Genomic DNA, 18,526 nt, shown 5'->3' with positions numbered 1-18,526 from the left:
ACCTTTTCTTTGGAGTGTGAAACCTAACACTGTGGGCTACAGCCCGAAACACGCTTTCTCTTCATGCTACTGGAGAAGCGTTGAAAAGACCTCTAAACTGTGCCCTAAATGAGCAGCCAAAAATGAATCCATTAATCCTCTGTTAGCTGGCAGAACCAGCTACTTCAGCCTCTGATGTGCTCCGCAACATATAGAGACAAACACGATTAAATCGATTAACACCCAGGAAAGACCTGGTTCCTCAACTAACTTGTTCCATGACATTGGGAAAATTACTTGTGCTCATCTTTTATATCTGTTTCAGCTCCTATGATTTGCCTGTTGGGGATGCTACAATCCAGTCTGACGCAAATGTGGCCATTCAGAACCAAGGGAGAGAAGCATCAAAAGCAAGTGGAACTTAGCGCAGCCTTTCTGTAAATCATTGTCAACCTTGCTAAAGTGCTGGCTCGGTGTTCTCTCCTTCTTGCCAAAAAACCACCATTTAATCTTCAGTTCTAGGAGATATCAATGTAATGACTGTAGTCATTAATACTTAATTCATGCCTGTGTTTAAGGCTAGTCCAAATAACATATGTGAGGTGTTCTACTGCCTGGGAAAAAAAGTGAATACCACTTAAAGAACTTGGACCGTATCATCTTTGTAAAATATACAGCCATTCTGCAATCCATGCATGGTACTGTCTCATTATTCGGTAAAACTGCAAAAACTGTAAATTTGCTAAACAAAATGTCAAATAGGAAACGAATAATTCCTTTGAATTTAACCCTTTTTGCTCAAAATGTGATAATTTTCTTGTCTGAGTTTCTATCCTGACTCAATACCAATGACTTTGATCTACATCACACAAAAAAAACCCATTTGATATTGATGTCAGCACGGCTATAGTGGTAGCTTATTGGCCAAGATGGTCAAATCATATTCATGTTTAAATCCTAGATAACCTCTTTTTTGGAGCATCCACTTCTGCATTTCGACTTGTGTCCCTAAGCCCAAGAGAAGCAGAGGAAAACATTAATTTAAAATGAGAGAGGACATGCATTTGAAATCATACTACAGGGAGAAAGGCTGTACTGGCAAGGACTAGATAAGCTAATAGGCCTTTTCACCTCTCATTCCTGCGATTCAGTAATAAATTAATTGTGTGCAATATTTATTTCTGCAAATGATTGCTTTTAGTATAAAAGAGAATATTGATTCAGTTAGCAAAGGAAAAACAACACTGAAAGTAATGCTTCAGCAACTATTTATTCCACTGTTAAGCTCAAGAGAGTGAGCCCCTAGCCTGCAAGAAGAGGTGAAGTGCGAAAACTGGGGGGGCTTTTAGCCAAACACCTATTAGAAATGTCTTTGCACCTCACAGAGTTACAAATCTGCACAATACTGACATAATAAGGGTAGACCTTCAGCGAGTACAAATAAAAGCAGCTTTGCAACAGATGAAAATTGCTGTGGGTAGGTCAGTAGTTGTATTCCCAAAAGGTATGGGGTGAAGAAGAAATCCTGGATGTGATGCTTCTCTGGGTTAGGCTGGCATTGCCTGCTGCGGGGCTCCTCCTGACATGCAGCAGGAGGGGAAGGTGAGGGAGGCCCTGGCTGTGCCCCTTCTGTGAGATGCTGATGGACCCCTGCAACGCAAAGGCCATCCTGAAGCCACACTGACAGGCAGTGAGCACGGGACCGCTCTCCTCACCCCCCGAGCTGGGATGTGAGAGTCCTGGGCTAAGATGCTACAGGGGTAGAAACTTCAGAAACACCTAAAAAGAGAGTGAAGCAGGAAAAGGGTTTGAGATGATTATTTGTGATGCCTTTGAGAAATCAACATAGAAATTAGGAATTCCTTGTAGAAATTAATTACCTGTCTCTAAGTAATGAGTTTGTGATTTCCTCCAGAATTTCTGTGTACCAAATGAAAAATCTAAGTGCCAGGTAGGAACAACTCTATACATGACAGCACCTGCATAGTTGCAGAGTACGCTACCATAGTTGCCAGATTAATTGCATTTTCAAAATATGTATTGTTTCTTTTCTTCACTTAATGTCCATTGAAAAAAAAAGAAGTTTGTAAAGAAACTTGTGTGAAAATTAATGAAAAGCATGAGTGATTTTGCCGAGTTTCGTTCTTTGAAAGGTTGTTTTAATATTTCTGTATTCTTTGTAAAGAGTACAGAACAAGAATGTTCATAAGCTCAGGAACCTGATTTGAGGGTAATAAAATCTCACTCTGATGTCTGAAAGCAAACCAATGAATTGCGAGGATGCTAGACCATTGCTTCTAGAAAGAACCAGTCTTGAGAGAAGGGCCTCAGGTGATGGAGGATTTGCTCCTTATCTACAAGCATGTTTATTCTGATTAGTTACTTTTGTTAAAATCTGTGTCTCATTTCTAACCTGTGCACTGATCTAAATAATAGCATTATTGAAATTTGATCCTTTTTGAAAAAGAGATTTAAAAAAGGAACCCAGAACGACCTGATCTTGAAATAGGGGACCATCTTTTTTTTTTTTTTTTAACAGTTGTTAAATACCCTGGTTTCAGCAGGCAATAGAAGGAAAGTGAATTGCCTTGTGTGAGCTTGTTTTTTTTCCAGTAATAAGCTTATTTATATTGGAAAATATTGCATGTATCTTAAATATATTTTTTTAATGTTAATATAGTTACATGTTTCTAGTTCATCTTGGCTTTATTTTCTGAAGTCAAGTCAGTAGGAACAATTTGTTCTTCAGAAAGTTCTATTAGAAAAAAACCTCATGGTTCACTCAATGCACTTAAATAAATTTGATTTTTCATTTATTTCTTTGGCAATTAGATTAAAGTTATCAAGGTTCAGATGCAAAAACTATGTCAGTAGCCAAATTTAGAAGAACAGTTATTCTAGGCTCAATAGAAAGCGAGGTTCTTTCCCAAGTGATGCACTTACTGCTTCTGAACACAGCACCTGACCCACCTTCTAGAGGTGCCTCTTCCTACCCCTGTTGCCTGGGGTCCTAACCTCGGGACCTTAGGACCTTAGCACAAGCTTGCTAAATTCAACTATCAACAGGATTTTGAAAGCCCTTATATACTTAATTCCACTATTTTCCTTTGGGAAATGTATGGTTTTAGTACTTGATTAAACTTATTGCTGAGCCATTCCATGCTTTTCCAGAAATGCTAGAGTATGTATATATTCAAATAAATATATCCTGGACTGTGAAGTCAGGAAGATTTGTACATTAGCAGTAATCTGCATTTTCTTCCCAAATTCATTTACTTAGCAAAGCAATGGAAAATAGATTGTACTTACTGAACCAGGTCTAGGATAAGGTACTTTTCCTTCATATAGAGCCCAGTGGTATTCAGGTCCTTCTTTATGAGCGTATGGTCCATTGAAAGCTGCTCGAACACTTGCCATGTGGTAAACACATATAGCATATCCTCTAAATATATTGCTATGAAGTAAAATTCAAAGACATTATTATAGCAGTATGTCACATTCTGTACATATAATCCTGCTATTATTGTGTAATTAAAAACAAGTCACATTTCAACAGTATTCAGGGAGAAAAAACTACTTATTGATTCCTATATGCTTTTCTTGTAACTGCTGTGTCCAATATTCTTTACAATCTTTAACGTATTTATATTTATAACATTTCTCTGAGGAAGCTCCGTGGTGTTATCCCAAAATCTGAAGGAGGTGAACACAGGCTCTAAATTACTTGTTTATAAACACAGAGGAAGTGCAGCGAACTGAACTCAGGTCTTACATGGTTTTGATTAGTGACTTAAACAGCTAACCATTTTTCTTCTCTAAGATTTTTCCTGTTGTTGTTACTTTGGGAAGATGGGAATCATCCAATGCTGACTGAAATGAACAGGAGTCTTTTTATATTGAGTGGGGATGTTGGTTGGTGTTATTAGTTAGGTCATCGAGATCACTCTATGTAGATCAATCCACATAAAAGTATCTTTTTTACTTTTAAATTTTATTCACTTAGTTCCAGAGAAGCAATTCATTATTTTTTAACAAAGCATCAGTGCTCTCTACAAAGAAATTATTTCTGAAGACTCCAGAAGGTGATCCAGATCATTTTAATTAGGTACCCACCTTTCTCTACTGACATAGGGACCCAGTAGGAAATGCTAGGTGCCTGCATCCCTAGAGGACCAGATCTGCCTTGCTTTATTCCAAAAAAATAAATCAGGAGAGAGAAACAGCGGCAAAAGCACAGCTGCTCTTCTCTACCAGGTACATCCTAAACTAACAGCTGGATCTCCAAGAAACAAGTACTGCATGCTTGAACTTGAACTAGGCTGCAGTGGAAAAGGAGGCCACCAGCAACACCACAGCTGGCGTTTTAGGCTTCGCTAAGAAGTTTGTAGGAATTTAAGCTGCTATCTACTTAAGTTTGAATTACAGTGGAACCCTTAAAGGAAGACAGGTGGCTCTGATAGGCTGCACTGGTAAGCATGCCTGCACATGCTTTGACACTAGGAAATTTTCAAGCAGAGAATCATTTAATTAATTTATGATCCAGACAGACTGGATCACTGAATGAGACCCTGAGTTTCATACAGCAGTTTTTACATTAACAAGGAAGCCCACTGTGAATAGAACAGGGATTAAACTGTTTACTCTACATTTGCTAAGGGATATTTATCATGCGGCTTCTCTCTCTTCAATAGGCTGTTCAAACATTCCTCTATTTCTGCTATTATTTCTTCTAGTTGTTTACCTTGTCGTGTTGAAGAGGCCAAATATCACTGGATTTTTGTTATCACGAGTTTGCAGCAAAAATACATCCTCTGTAAAATTTAAATGCAATGTTATTGGTAGCAAACTACTTTTCTCAGCCCCAAAGGAGAAACTTCATTGCTTGTTAAAAGTATAATCCTATTTTACTCATATATGCTATTTAATTTTTTGCAGATTTTAAAAGCAATCTTTAAAAACAGTGCAATAAGTAAAGGCATAATTGATGTTAGTCAACTCCATATGTATAGAACTCCATATACATTGGAAACAAAACACTAACAACCATTCCCTGTTAAAGAATACAAGTACAACATTTGACAGTAAGATGTGTTATCATGAAAGTATATGCTTTGTATGATGGTTTTAAGTTTGTTGCAATCTAGGATATTTACCTAATTCATCAAAATGCGTATCAATTCCGTTTCTCCCGGGCACAGAGCACACTACCCTGGTTTTGAGAAAAGTGCTCCATTTATTCACGAGCATTCGCTGGCCTCCCATATCATTCTGCGTAGAAAGAAACAAATGCTGATGGTAATTTGAATGAGTAAGTCTAGAAGCACAAACATGTCTGCTGAATTAGCTGCTCATTGTATCTTTTAATGTCAAAAACATGAATTTTCAAACCACATGTCTATTACTAGTATTTCTCTGGAGTCAGTTTTCAAGTAGGATTGCAGTGATCAAGTCCAAGTCTCATTAAGGGCTGGGGGGTTATAAGAATTTTTTAATTCTGTACTGCAGCCATGGATAGTTTTATCTATACAGCTGTTGCAAAGCTTTTTTATTTCTCATTTTTGTTAACTGCATGTACTGAGTACATTAGCAAAGTTTAGCTTTGCTTTAGGAGCTCAGTGCAGGGTTAGATCAACACATTTAGAAACTGAAGCCCTGAATCTATCTATAAAGCTGGTACAGCTGGGGCAAGTCTGAGGCAAGTGTCTGCCTGGTGGTCTAGCAATTTCTCAACAACTCGAAATAATTCCTGCTTTGCTATGGATGTCTCATCTTTTTCTTGCTATTGCGACTGTCGGACTGTCAAGAAAAGGGGGCATTTAGTACTACTTAGTAATCAGATTCTGTAACCTTTGGGTAGCATCCTCAAAGCTACGGCCTTATATTCAGGTAGACTGCGTAACTGACTGTTGAAGGCTCTGTATTAGGCTTGCAAAACTCCTCTCACAACTTCATTCTAAAGGACTGAAATTAACTGATTTCCTCAGCTTCACATTGAGATCTTACAAAAACAGATACGTGTTTTCATCAGAAAAGAAGAAATATAAAGAGTAGGTGCTTCTGTGTTGCAAAACTTGTTACAGCTCAGATGAAAACGTAAAAGCTGGAAAAAAAAGCCAGTTCTTGAATCACCAGCTAGCTTTTTTTTTTATTCATTAAATCAAATTTGAATTATAGCATATGGATGTGAAGTTAATGTCTGGGTGATAAAGCATTTGGCGTTTTGGACAAGTGGAAGAGAAAGGTCTGGGGGATCTTGGTTTAACCCATGGCTAGAGATAAGATATTTAAGTGGATATATTTCAGACTAGTGGGAACTATTAAAATAATCTATTCAGACATCTACCAGAACATAGGCCAAAGAATTCTACTTCAGATCTTGATGCAGACTTGAATTCAGAAAGCCAGCTGGCTTTGTGAACATTAATGTCTTAGGCTGCAATTTGGTATTTTGCATACTTCAGATATTTTAAGTTATACATGAATACTCCTTAAGAAATTTTAATAGGTAGGATACTGGTGACCATATGTGACATATACTATACATTGAGGTGACAGATGATTTTTAACTTGTATCTTGCATTTTGCCCAGTAGTTTTAGGAATGTATCCCCTACAGTTAAGAGGGAAGAATGCAATTTTTTAGGAACAAAATCAGATGCTAAGAAATAAACTTCACATTTCTTCCTTTAATCAAGCAGATGTAGTCCCAATGGGAATGTGAGAGCTCCTCTCATCAGCCTTACCGTAGTTCAATTAATAGAAAAGAAATACACACAAACTTCATCAATTGTTCAGAGAGGACCAATTATGGGCAGCTTAATCTGGGAGATCATATGTTAACAGTGCTCCTCCCCAGTGGCTGCCTGAGATCTCCTTCCTGTGTGTGGGGCCGGGAAGCCAAAAAGAGATGGGATAAACACACCAGGAATGTGGCCTGAGTGGGAAACGGATAATCGTGCAGGGCAGTGGAGGGAAGGTCTCTCCTCGTGACTTTTCTGCTCCTTCTGGTAAACCTTATGCGTGGCTGCAATAATAATTTGCTGGGCAATTCAATCCTTTGTTCTAGTTTTCTATCTGCACCATTTTCCTTAGTTGTTGTTGTTAAGAAGAAGAATGATAGATGAAATGAAAACAGTAGTTAACTACTATTTATAAAACACTCTATAGATGGCAATTGACACTGCGCCCCTCCTATCGTTCATGCATCAGAAAGAGGTTTTCAAAATTTACAGAATCACAGAATAGTTGAATTTAGCAGGGACCTCTGGAGATCATCTAGGCCAACTGTTTTGCTCAAAGTAAGTTGCTTTAAGCAAGTTGCTCAGCAAGTCACTCAGACCCGTGTCCAGCCAGATTTTGAATATCTCCAAGGATGGAGACTCTGGGCAACCTGTGTCAACTTGTGGGGATGTTGGTTGACAGTCAGCTGAACATGAGCCAGCAGTGTGCCCAGGTGGCCAAGAGGGCCAATGGCATCCTGGCTTGTATCAGGAATAGTGTGGCCAGCAGGACCAGGGAGGTGATAGTGCCTCTGTATTTGGCACTGGTGAGGCTGCACCTCGAGTACTGTGTTCAGTTTTGGGCCCCTCACTACAAGAAGGACATCGAGGTGCTGGAGCGTGTCCAGAGGAGGGCAACGAAGTTGGTGAAGGGTCTAGAGCACAAGTCTTATGAGGAGCGGCTGAGGGAGCTGGGGTTGTTTAGCCTGGAGAAGAGGAGGCTGAGGGGAGACCTTATTGCTCTCTACAGCTACTTGAAAGGAGGTTGTAGTGAGGTGGGGGTCGGTCTCTTCTCCCTAGTAACAAGGGATAGGACGAGAGGAAACGGCCTCAAGCTGTGCCAGGGTAAGTTTAGATTGGATATTAGGAAAAACTTCTTCCCCGAAAGGGTAGTCAGGCACTGGAACAGGCTGCCCAGGGAAGTGGTTGAGTCTCCATCCCTGGAGGTATTTAAAAGAAAGGTAGACGTGGTGCTTGAGGACATGGTTTAGTGGTGGACTTGGCAGTGCTAGGTTAACGGTTGGACTCGATGATCTTAAGGGTCATTTCCAACCTTAACGATTCTATGATTCTATGATTCAATGTTCAACCACCCTGGCAGTGAAAAATGTTTTCTTATGTTCAGATAGAATTTCACGTGTTTCAATCTGTGCCCGTTGCCTCTTGTCCTGTCCAGCTGGCTGCAAAAGCCAGCTGCCTGATAGGATAACCATCGATCCTCCACAAATGCAGGTGAGTTAAGTGTCCTCCTTGCTGACAGAATAGGAAGGCAAGAGGGAACATCAGAGAGGACTGCTGTCTGGGCCAGTCCTGTCACCAGGAATGTGAGGGTACATCAGTTCTTGTTAGCTGTGAGAGCTGCAAGAGGCCCTGGACCTACAGCCAATACTAAAGCCGATGGAGCCTTGATCTGAATTCAGAATATGGATGGTAAGAGAGTCCTGTGAGCAACCGCTATTACTGTTACCACATATCAGCACGACAAGAGATGGAGTTGAATAACAAGTTTTCTGAACTTTGCCCTCCTCTCTCAGCAGAATTCGGCTTCAAGCCCAGATTTCAGATCGCTTTTGAATTTTTTAATGCTTAAGACTGTTTAGATGTAGGGTTTTCATTCAAACCTATAACTTACTCTCACATACATTAACAGATGCTATATTTGCCTGGAGGAGAAAGACCAAAGAAAGGAGAGTGCTTTTTTTTCATTTAGCTGGGGAATCGAAAAAGGATCTTACCGCACATACGCGTCCCACCCTGGTATAGATGGCATGAGTGTTTGTCTCAGCCTCTAATGCTTTTTCAGTAAAGAAGAAATATACTTTGTTATCATCGTGGTCTTCATTGTCCGGAATCATGTATGAGCCAACAAATTTTGGTTCTTTAAAAGAAAAGAAAAATTAATTGAATCCAAGTTTATTAAAACATTCTCTTATCTTTTCAAGCCTTAAAATCAGCTGGTAGCAAAGAAAAAAATAAAATTAAAGAATCAGGGATCTGTCAGTCAGAGAGCTACCTAAGGGGAGTAGGGTGATAGAAATATTTTTTTCTGTGGGTGGGTAAACAAAAAGCTCTGGTAGTTCATCTAATAGATGTTATATGAGCATATATCTTCATAGATAGAAGATACATTGTGCATCTTTGTCATGAAACAAAAACTTTCTAAATTTTTTCTGGCATTTTGCTGCGAAGTTGAAACCTAAGTTCAGACTTCAATCTATGCCTGCATACCTTTTAACCCCACACCAAGAAGAGCTGTGAATGATTTCATCTCACTGAATTGTAGCAAACTTTTTACAGTTCTTTAAATGAGAATGTCATTCATATAATTAGCGTGATTTCTTAAGAAGCAGATGTAAATCTTTTCTAACTTCCTGTTGTCTGTGAAAACAGTCGTTGTACTTCAAGACATTGATACAGCACTTGCTAATTTTCTGAAGTGTTTTTAATATACATTTTAAAATATTCCCTTTCTACAAATTTAAATTTCAAGTATAGACAAAGTGAAAAGCAAAGTTTGAGCCCATAATTTAAAGAATTCTATATTTAAAGTAATTAAATGTTCCAGAGAGAAGAGAAGAGAAACTTCACTTGCATATGCCAACATCCACCTGACTGTTGCCACCCATATATAGCCAGTCTAAACACTCAGTTCAGCAAAGCTCTAAGTATTGGACTTAAAGCACATCTAAGCATGTTCTAAACATATTAAAAAAAAAAAAAAAAAGAATTTAATTCAAGTTTGAGGTTAGACTCATGTAGGAAGAAGCATGCAGCAGAAATATTTTCTCTCTTCTGATTCGGGAGAAAACTGCCTTGAAATTTGAGAGAAAAAACTTTTGTGTCCTTTCCCTGAAAAGATGATGCTCACCATATGAATCACCATAAAAGGCAATTATTGACTCTCCTTGCCATACATTAGCAGTAATTATGTCGCTGTTATGATGAAATATTGCAATGCTTTTGGAGCAAAACAAATCAAGATTCTGACTCTCCATTTCACAGAAATTTCAACACTTTGAAATTCAGTTACCTTTCTCATTGAAGAGTATGAAGCAATTTCTAAATTTCCCAGCACGTGATTTTTCTCAATATTTTTCTTGTATAATATTTTAGTTTTCCTATTTAAAATTACATGCTTTAACTTTTTATTTCATTTAACTGTGTGATCATTGTGTGTTCATTATTTTGTATTATTGCATGATACCTCTTTACTATACAACTTGGCAAAGACTGAGTTGTTTTATTGCAACATAAAGACAAAATGATCTCATCTAGAAAAAAGAGTACTATGTTCTAATTAGAAGCTTCCATTTATTAAATAGAGAATTTTAAAATATTATTTTAATTATATATGGCATATCATTAAATAGTATAGAATATCCAGAGTATAAATTAAAAACAATTTTAAAAGTGAAAAATGTTATTTGTTACACTTGTTACATCCAATATGTAATCAAAATAAAGATTTCAATATGTTCATCCTGGCAGGAGGTTCATGAAAAATTTAATGGAAAAAAGATAGTTTAACAAATTCCTCTCCAAATGGATATACCTATGCATGAACAGTATCATTTTAATTTCTGGTTAAACAGAAATTCTCTAGTCATCCAAAACACCTCTGGTTCCATGTTCTTCCTTCTACTTCTTCCCATACCTTTCAACAAGCGCTCACTATCAGGCTCAGTTCGGAGATGGGCCATGCGATTCATGGTGCGAAATAGAGCAGCATCTCTTCCCCAGTAGTCACTGTAGAGACCAGTAAAAAGTTCGCCACCTGCAAACCACAGATTAAAAACCAAAACAATTCTGTAATGGTCTGCTTATTAATTTCATTGCATATGATAGGAACTGCATTATAAACATGGCTCATTTGTATTTGCTCAAATTCAGGTAAGAAGACGAGTTGGTGAGTTACATATAGTCTAAAGAGCATATGGACATTGTTCCTGCCAGCACTGCAATATTTACAGTTGGAAGAGCATGAGGACAAGAATTTTACATTTCATTCATGGGCTTGGCCTCATTTTCAAAACTGACTTAATGACTTCGGGATAGATTCACACGCAAAACATGAAGACATTAAATTAACATCTACCCACATCTGCCACAATAATATCTGCCACATCAGGCACCTGAGTTCAAAGATCTCACTGTCATTCAGTTAGTGCCTGCCCCTAGAGTCACCACCCTGTCGACACCTAAATTTTCACCAGTGCAAAGACTCTGACCAGTGGTTTGCTTCTGAGTGACCAGTGGTCTGCTTCTGAGCACTTCCAGACGTGCCCTGGTCTTGCTAATGAGAAGCAATGAATTGCTTGGTCCCAGAACTGGAAGGAACATGTTGGGTTTACAAGGAGCCAGAAATAACAGGAGCCAGAAAATGGGATGAAAATGCAGGAACAGGTTTTAGAGGATGCAATGCTAAGGAAAAGAATAGTGATAGCTGCACCAAACCACTGATTTGAGCTACACTGCATGGATACAGCTCAAGGCTAAACCATGCTTGAATCCACAGATTGGACCTCAAACAGGGAAGCATTTCCTCAGCATAGTTATCAGATTTGGCTCTGCACAAAACATGGATGAATAAAAGATTAATTAAAGAAGCACATGCTTAAAACACTGGAGGGCTGGATGCAGTTATCTCCCCAGCTGGAGAGATAAGAAGCAGTACCTGCTACTTTAGAAGTGATTTCTCTAAACAAGCACATGTTTTATTAGGCTGAGGGGGTTTTCCAGTCAGCCTACTGGAGCTGTTCCACTTCACCTGAAATAACTACAGTTTGGGTGTAACTTGCTGACTGAGGAGGCTTAAGATGTTCACCGGACAGAGAAAAAGAGCCTATTTTTCTGTGGTCCAGCAATAACTTGTTTTCGTATCCTTAAAATATTCACCAATGTAGGGACAGAACCTGAGATCTCATCCATCCTGCCCAACTGGTGATGAACGTTTCCTGAAAAATTTATAGGAGCAGAAATAAGGTCCCATTTTCAAAGGGTTTAGGTGGCATTCACAGATTATGCAAACAGGAAAATATTAGACAGAATATGCTGATTGCCAATAAGTTTTGAAAATCTATATGTAGTTGGGTACAACTGGATCATACATATGTTCAAAAAATTGGCCTGTCTCTACCTGACCCATCTAAAATTCTGATATTGGATATATTTTACTTTAGTGAAATACCAGCAAAAAATCTACCTTTTACTTATGCATGGCCAGAATTCCCCTTAACTGACCAAGCATTAAGAATAATATACTTCATATCCTTGTGGACTTAGATTAGAAATTTCTTAGTCTCAATTTAAAAAGCAGACAGCTATTGTCACTAGGTGGCATCCTTATGTTAGAAAATAACACAGCAGGAATTAAACTGCACAAGAAAAGGGAAATAAATGATTTCCAGTTCGTGGCTAATCTGAGTGGAGGTTTCAATGACACAGCTTCCTACCCCCTAATCAAAATAAACATGATTGATCCATTCAAATAACATTTGCTGGCATTTATAAAGGATAATAGCAAAAGCAAGAATTTTGCTTGTTGGTCTTCTTCAAAGTGTAAACTTTGTTTCTCTTAAGAGATATATGTGAATTGAATGGTACCATAAGTCTGAATAATGATTCTGAAAAGTTTATAGTTTGGCAGCTGAGGCTGATTCAGAAATCTCTGCTGATGTGGAGCCGAGCGTAGTTTTGCCTTAGGCTTCACCATATAGAGAGTGGATATTGCCTTGTAAAATACATGGTCATGATTTAGTGTAAAATATTGGCAAGTGAACTGAAAAGTAAGTATAAATTATAGCACCAGTAGAAGTTAAGGTTACCTGAAACTAATAGAGAGCTTTATTTTTTAAACAACCCAGAGCTGCTTAAGCAACAGAATTTGCCAGTGTCTGAATAATGTTCCAAACAGTCTTCACAACCCTAATTAATGAGTTACAGTAGTCATAAATCCCCCTTTAAGAATTCCATTAGAAAAATATCTCAGACTGGCTGTTTTTTGTCTTGTTGGGTTTTTTTTCTTTTTTAATTATAGTGATGTGTAATACAAAACGCGATGCTTTTATTCTTTCAACAACGTAGTGAATCTTGGAAAATGCATCAGTGCAAGGTAAATGATTTGTCACATGTTGCTAGGGATCAGGACTGACATTTATAAGTCCAGATGTTCAGAAGTTTGGATATGAAGCCTGTTCCCTCTGTTTGGCATAGGTATAAAATGTTAGTGTATGTAACTAACCTGCTGGTATGGCATTCTACCATATACCGAGGAAGTTATCACTGATTTTATCTGTGAGATCCTGGGTGGAGAAAATGGAAATTCCAGTCTTGGATGGATATTGTTCCATGAAAGATATTGCACAGATACAGAAATTAAATCTGTTTTTTACCCTGAAGTGTTACTAAACTGAACATAAGACAAGTAGCAAGTGTGAGCAGAGAGGTCACCTCGCCTAAGGAAAGCAAAGAGACAATACTGACGAGTGCAACTGGAGAAGATCTCAGCACAAGAACATTCAACATAATTCTGAGATCTTTTGCACTTTTGACATTAAGAGGATCTTCTCTTTTCCTCTTCAATAATCTTTTGCACATCCTTTAAATCCATGATACAAATTTTGAACACTGCTAAGTTTTTACAGGTGCTGACTAATTCTAGATTTAGAGACAACCTGAGGCTGAGATTTGAAAAATCCTGGCAAGATTTCTACTCTTTTCTCCTCCATTGAAAAGCTACTACTACATATCAACTCATTCCTGTGTTGGCTGCAGGGTTTTATATTGCTGAACATCACACTGATAAACCAGTGTCTTCCAATGAAAACTGACTGAGCAATGTCACCGACCTTCACCACCCCTCCCCTCTTCCAGTCTAACCTCAGCTCCACGTGCATTTGCCAAATTAATTGCTAAAATTTAAGTTTTAACACAGCCTGGTTAATCCTGCTAAAACAAGAATAGAAACTTTATTCTTTCCTTATTTAAACAACCAAACAAAAATCCCATGGACCTCAAAAAACAGTTTTAGCTCATGTGATACATGCATACTTTTTAGCTAGCATTCTTTTGAAGCAAACAAATACATCAAAGTTCATTTGGCACCACTTCAGAGATACCTTTACTTTTTGCCCTTTTCTCAGAGCAAAATATTAACAAAATCAAATACAAACTTCTTCTTCTAAAACCAAGAATTCCTAGATGACAATCCTTAAAGTAAAACGGATTGAAGCATGTGATTTAATTTTAAAAACTTGATATATACAAGGGATTTCTATAAATAGGCTCCTTCCACCTTAGAAGTGGGTTTCCTTCGTTTGTTATTGGCATGTTTTGTGTACCTGATTCAAATTGAAAGGTAATGCAAACATAAGCTATTATTCATCAGTAGTCCTTTTTGTGTAAAATCCCCATTATATCACTTTGTAGAAAGTGGATTAGCTCTGTTATGAATAAAGGAGTAGAAAGTAATGAGCAGAACGTACACAGCACCTTTCAGGCATTTCCTTGATTGTCAGCCAGTTATTACCCACATGACAACTGAAATCAGAATACCAATTCACATTTTTAGCAAGTGATACTTTTCTCAGTAGGAAAAAAAAAAACAAATTCAAAAGAAATTAGCTATTGCTTATCTGGTAAACTTCCTCTGTATATTTGTGTTTTCTGTCTGTCACTCAAGTATTCTGTCTTCTGTTTTGAGAGAAAATGTATTTATTTTAGTTCATTGTCTAGAGTAAAAGAAAAGACACAGATACATGGAACTGTTTTAAAACTGTAAAACCAGAAAATATTATTGGAATGGATTCCCTGGCTAGAAAAACATATTCAAATGTAGTTTGGGTTTTTCACCACTTGCTTGCGATATATCACAGGTAACAAAACATAGACATAAACTAATTTCTCAGCTTTCAAGAGCTAGTGTAGTCTAAGTTAGTCAGTGTGCATGATCTGATATTAAAAATAGTTTTGGCTATTGAAAGCAGATGGGAGAGTTCATTAGAAATAGAAGTCCAAAAGTTTTATATGCCATTTATCTAAACATGCACATTTTATTCAGCCTGTCTGCCATCCCACATCTATTCTGTTTCCTGATGGTGACAATAAATTTCTAAAAGTTAATTGTTCATAAATTGAGGAATTCATCACAAGCTACTTTACCACTGGGTCACATAACCTGTAATAAAACTTACGACAGCATGGCTATTTAGTTTTAAAGCCAAGTCACAAATTATTGTTTTCTTGAAGTGGGTATTTTAACTGATGTGTTGAAATACATGAAGAGATACAGAACAAGAGATTCTCTTTCTTCGTAAATTAATCTAGCTAAATCTGGTTCTAATTAGTGATGATGCAAATTATCTTTCAAGATCAAAATTTTAAAAGCTTTTAAACTTTTATCAGAGGCATGTAAAGTTTCCTTGTTAGTCTAATCCTCACTGTTAGTCAATAGCCACGCTGGTGTAGGCTGCTGTGTTAGTGTGAGTTGCAGAGGTGGAAGCAGGTTTTGAATTGTTTAGTTAGAAAGAAGAGGATGCTGGGATGTGAAAGCCTTTGCTAACAGGTTTGCATAAAATCTTTTCAAGGACATGCACATTGGCTGAACCTACATGGGAGAGCGGAGGCAACTCTGGGGTGCAGCCTCCAAGGGCACGCTGACTCCATACCAGGAGCAGATTTCCCTTTCTAAGAAAACTGCAGTGCATGAAGAAGAAGGGAATCTCCAGGCATTGGAGGAAAGACTGGAAGACCAGTCCTGGAGGGTTCATGGTGTAGTTGTCATCTCCTGTCATGGGGTCATGGCTGCCATGAGCTGGAATCAGGGCTCAGCTGAATGAAGGAGCATCCCTTCCTCCAGAGTGCACTTGGCATTAGAGGTCTCAGTCTCATTTTAAAATGTTAATTAAAAGATTCTTTAATAGTCACCGTGTTTGCATCTATGTCTTCTACCCTTTTCAAATGGATACCTACAGATAAAAAAGATATACATTCTGGAGTCTAAGGAGCAGCGGTAATTCTGTTTATTCTGTAAGCTGTGTGTCTCTGGTTAGTAGAAGTCAGTAGAATATAGTAGAATACATGGAAATACAAACTGCTTTAGGATATTTTTCCTAAGTGTTGGAAGTGTTTAGTTCCAATAGTATAAAAAGTATAAAAGCATAAATAAAATAATAAACTCTTTGAAGAATTTTGTTATGCTTTTAAAATATCATTCTGTGATCACTTGAAATTATACAATTCCCAATGGAGGTGTGGAAAAACAGCCTCTAAATACCTTTCTCAGGTCATATCAGTTTGGATGAAGGGGTGAAAGTTTGTCTGTTTTTTGATTTTGTATCAGTGATGTGATAAAAATATATTATTTTCTCCTGTTAATCTTGCCACATTACAGAATTTTTATCTTTGTGAGATTGATTTTATAGGTCTTTGTCAGTGGATGTCCAAGACTCTGATCAACATTTATGAGGGAAGGGCTTATTTAATGGATTTCTCTTTCAGATAAAACTGTGAGACATAAGACCTCCCATAATCCAGGCAAACAAATGAATAGGCCAGAAACACAAGGACTAACCACTAGTCTTGAAGTGCACAGTGGGACAATCTGGCTTCCATTTAAGCAAATAAAATTCACATTGATCTCACAGTAGGAACATGATCAGGTTAATTTATTTACTTAGTTCTGTCTGAGGAAAGGTTTAGAAGGACTTCAAGATTAGACCATGAGGTTTCAGGCCTACAGCAAATTCCATGGGATAAGTCTTTGTTCCCAGGCTGAGCTAAGACTGGCATCTGTTAAAAACTGTAGAAACAATTTAGAAATAAGGGTGGAAGAAAAGCGTAACGATCTGTGCTTCATGGATTTTGGAAGGTCAGTCAAAATACAACAGTTTTTTCTGATTCTTTCATGACTTCTTAACCCACTAACTCTTAAGAATTTGAGCTGTATTTTTTTTTTAATGGGAATGAACAATATGTTGATGAATTGCTGCAATTTGAAAGATTTGGCATTACTGGTGAAGATTCTTCTTGCAAGTAATTTGTTAATGTAAAGGAACAAATAAACCTAGAATGTAAAAATACATCTGTCACTCATGACCAAGACTTCCTCACCACCATAGGCGAGCTATATCATTGCAGTTAATAATCAGAGACTTTAGCTGTCTGATTTTAAGATATGAACTCAAATGTAAATATCAAAGGGCCCTAAAATCCTCTCATTTTTGAAAGTTGAAAAGTTGAAAATTTGTTTGATCTTTAGCCTCTTTTTTCTAGCTCTTTCTTTTAATGACTATTCCTTTTGAATGCTCAGTTTTCATCTTATATATGTTTTCTAAAAACAGAAATCACTGTGTTACTCCCTATGTGCATCTAGCTTTCACCCTTTACCTGCTGTTCCAGTCTATTTTTAATCATTGTACTATAATATTGCCAAGACTGTGTTTGCTTGATCTCACAAAATGTTTTCAGGAAAACATTATAGAGGAAAAAACATATGGTTTGCTATACTACAACTTCAAAAGTCCCAGCCCTACAGTGATATACTTACCAGAAAGGCACAGAGGAGCACTATCTCAGCACAGCTTTCTGTCACTGCAGGACTTAGACTGAGTTCTATTTTTATAACTGTCGAGTATAAGATCAACTCTCCTAACAGGGAATCACCAGTTTTGCGTAGTTTTGTTAGAAGCATTGAAAAAAATCTATTTTTATCTCAAAAGCTGTAATTTATATAAATGATAAATTTTTGATATAAAACTAGTTAAATTCACATTTTTACAAGTTGCTTGTTACTCAGATTACATCTCAGTAGATGAAAAATAGTAAATTTTATGTGTTTGTCTCAGTGGTGTAAAAGAATAAGCTAGACGTATTACTTTGCTTTGAAGGAAAGCAGGATATTATCGTTTCCAAAATTACACAACCATCATTTACCCCTTCAGGATGGCACGTGTCATATAACATCTACTCACTTCAGTGAGACACCCTTTCTGGAGTTAATGCTGCCTGGGATGTAATATTAATGTGGGCAGCGCCATGAGGATTAAGTCTGACATGTGGAAGGTTGCAATGGAAGACTGACAACACTTCAGTGTGCTGAAGAAAGAGACTGAGAATGACAGATTGACAGGACCGTGAAGCTTGTGACATAAAGATCATTACCAATTAAGATGGAGGTGAAGGAAGAACTGGGGTCAAAAGGGCACCTGCCTCGTCCTCTCTCAAATTTGTGCGATTCCAGTTGAAACAGATGATCCTTTAAAAAAAAAAAAAAATCACAGAAAACAGTGTAAACCCTACAGGCAAAGAAAAAAGTCCTTAGAGACAAGCTTTAACTTTGTTATACCTTTGTAATGGATTGACTTCACTAGGGAAAAAACACAATTACAGTTGCTCACTGATGTACTAATAAAAATTCTCTGGTTTCTACAAATCATCTTTGTGTGTGCACTGCCCAAAAAGATAGTAAAATATGCACTAAAATTGCACTTGTTTCATTTCTGTGGGAGTAGGGAGTGAAGATTCCTCTATCTTTTCTCCAAATTATCTAAA

At 37.5% G+C, this 18,526-nt stretch overlaps 1 protein-coding gene across 1 annotated transcript in view; it reads right to left on the bottom strand.

The window, feature by feature from the left end:
- The window catches only part of SEMA3E (semaphorin 3E), a 155,122-nt gene that overhangs the window by 23,068 nt on the left and 113,528 nt on the right, over positions 1–18,526 (bottom strand). Inside the window, exons 5-10 of the mRNA XM_009462920.2 lie at positions 18,137–18,230; positions 10,632–10,751; positions 8,713–8,855; positions 5,133–5,247; positions 4,721–4,790; positions 3,289–3,433 (exon numbers count right to left, since the gene is read on the bottom strand). Of these exons, the coding sequence (XP_009461195.1) occupies positions 3,289–3,433; positions 4,721–4,790; positions 5,133–5,247; positions 8,713–8,855; positions 10,632–10,751; positions 18,137–18,230 (687 nt within the window). The remainder of the gene's footprint in view (positions 1–3,288; positions 3,434–4,720; positions 4,791–5,132; positions 5,248–8,712; positions 8,856–10,631; positions 10,752–18,136; positions 18,231–18,526) is intronic.

Source organism: Nipponia nippon, unplaced genomic scaffold (genome assembly GCF_047370975.1).
Source record: "Nipponia nippon isolate SJK-2023a ecotype South Korea unplaced genomic scaffold, ASM4737097v1 scaffold_3, whole genome shotgun sequence".
Taxonomy (NCBI): domain Eukaryota; kingdom Metazoa; phylum Chordata; class Aves; order Pelecaniformes; family Threskiornithidae; genus Nipponia; species Nipponia nippon.
The sequence above is the reverse complement of the archived record's forward strand: the minus strand, read 5'-3'. Positions and strand labels throughout refer to the sequence as shown.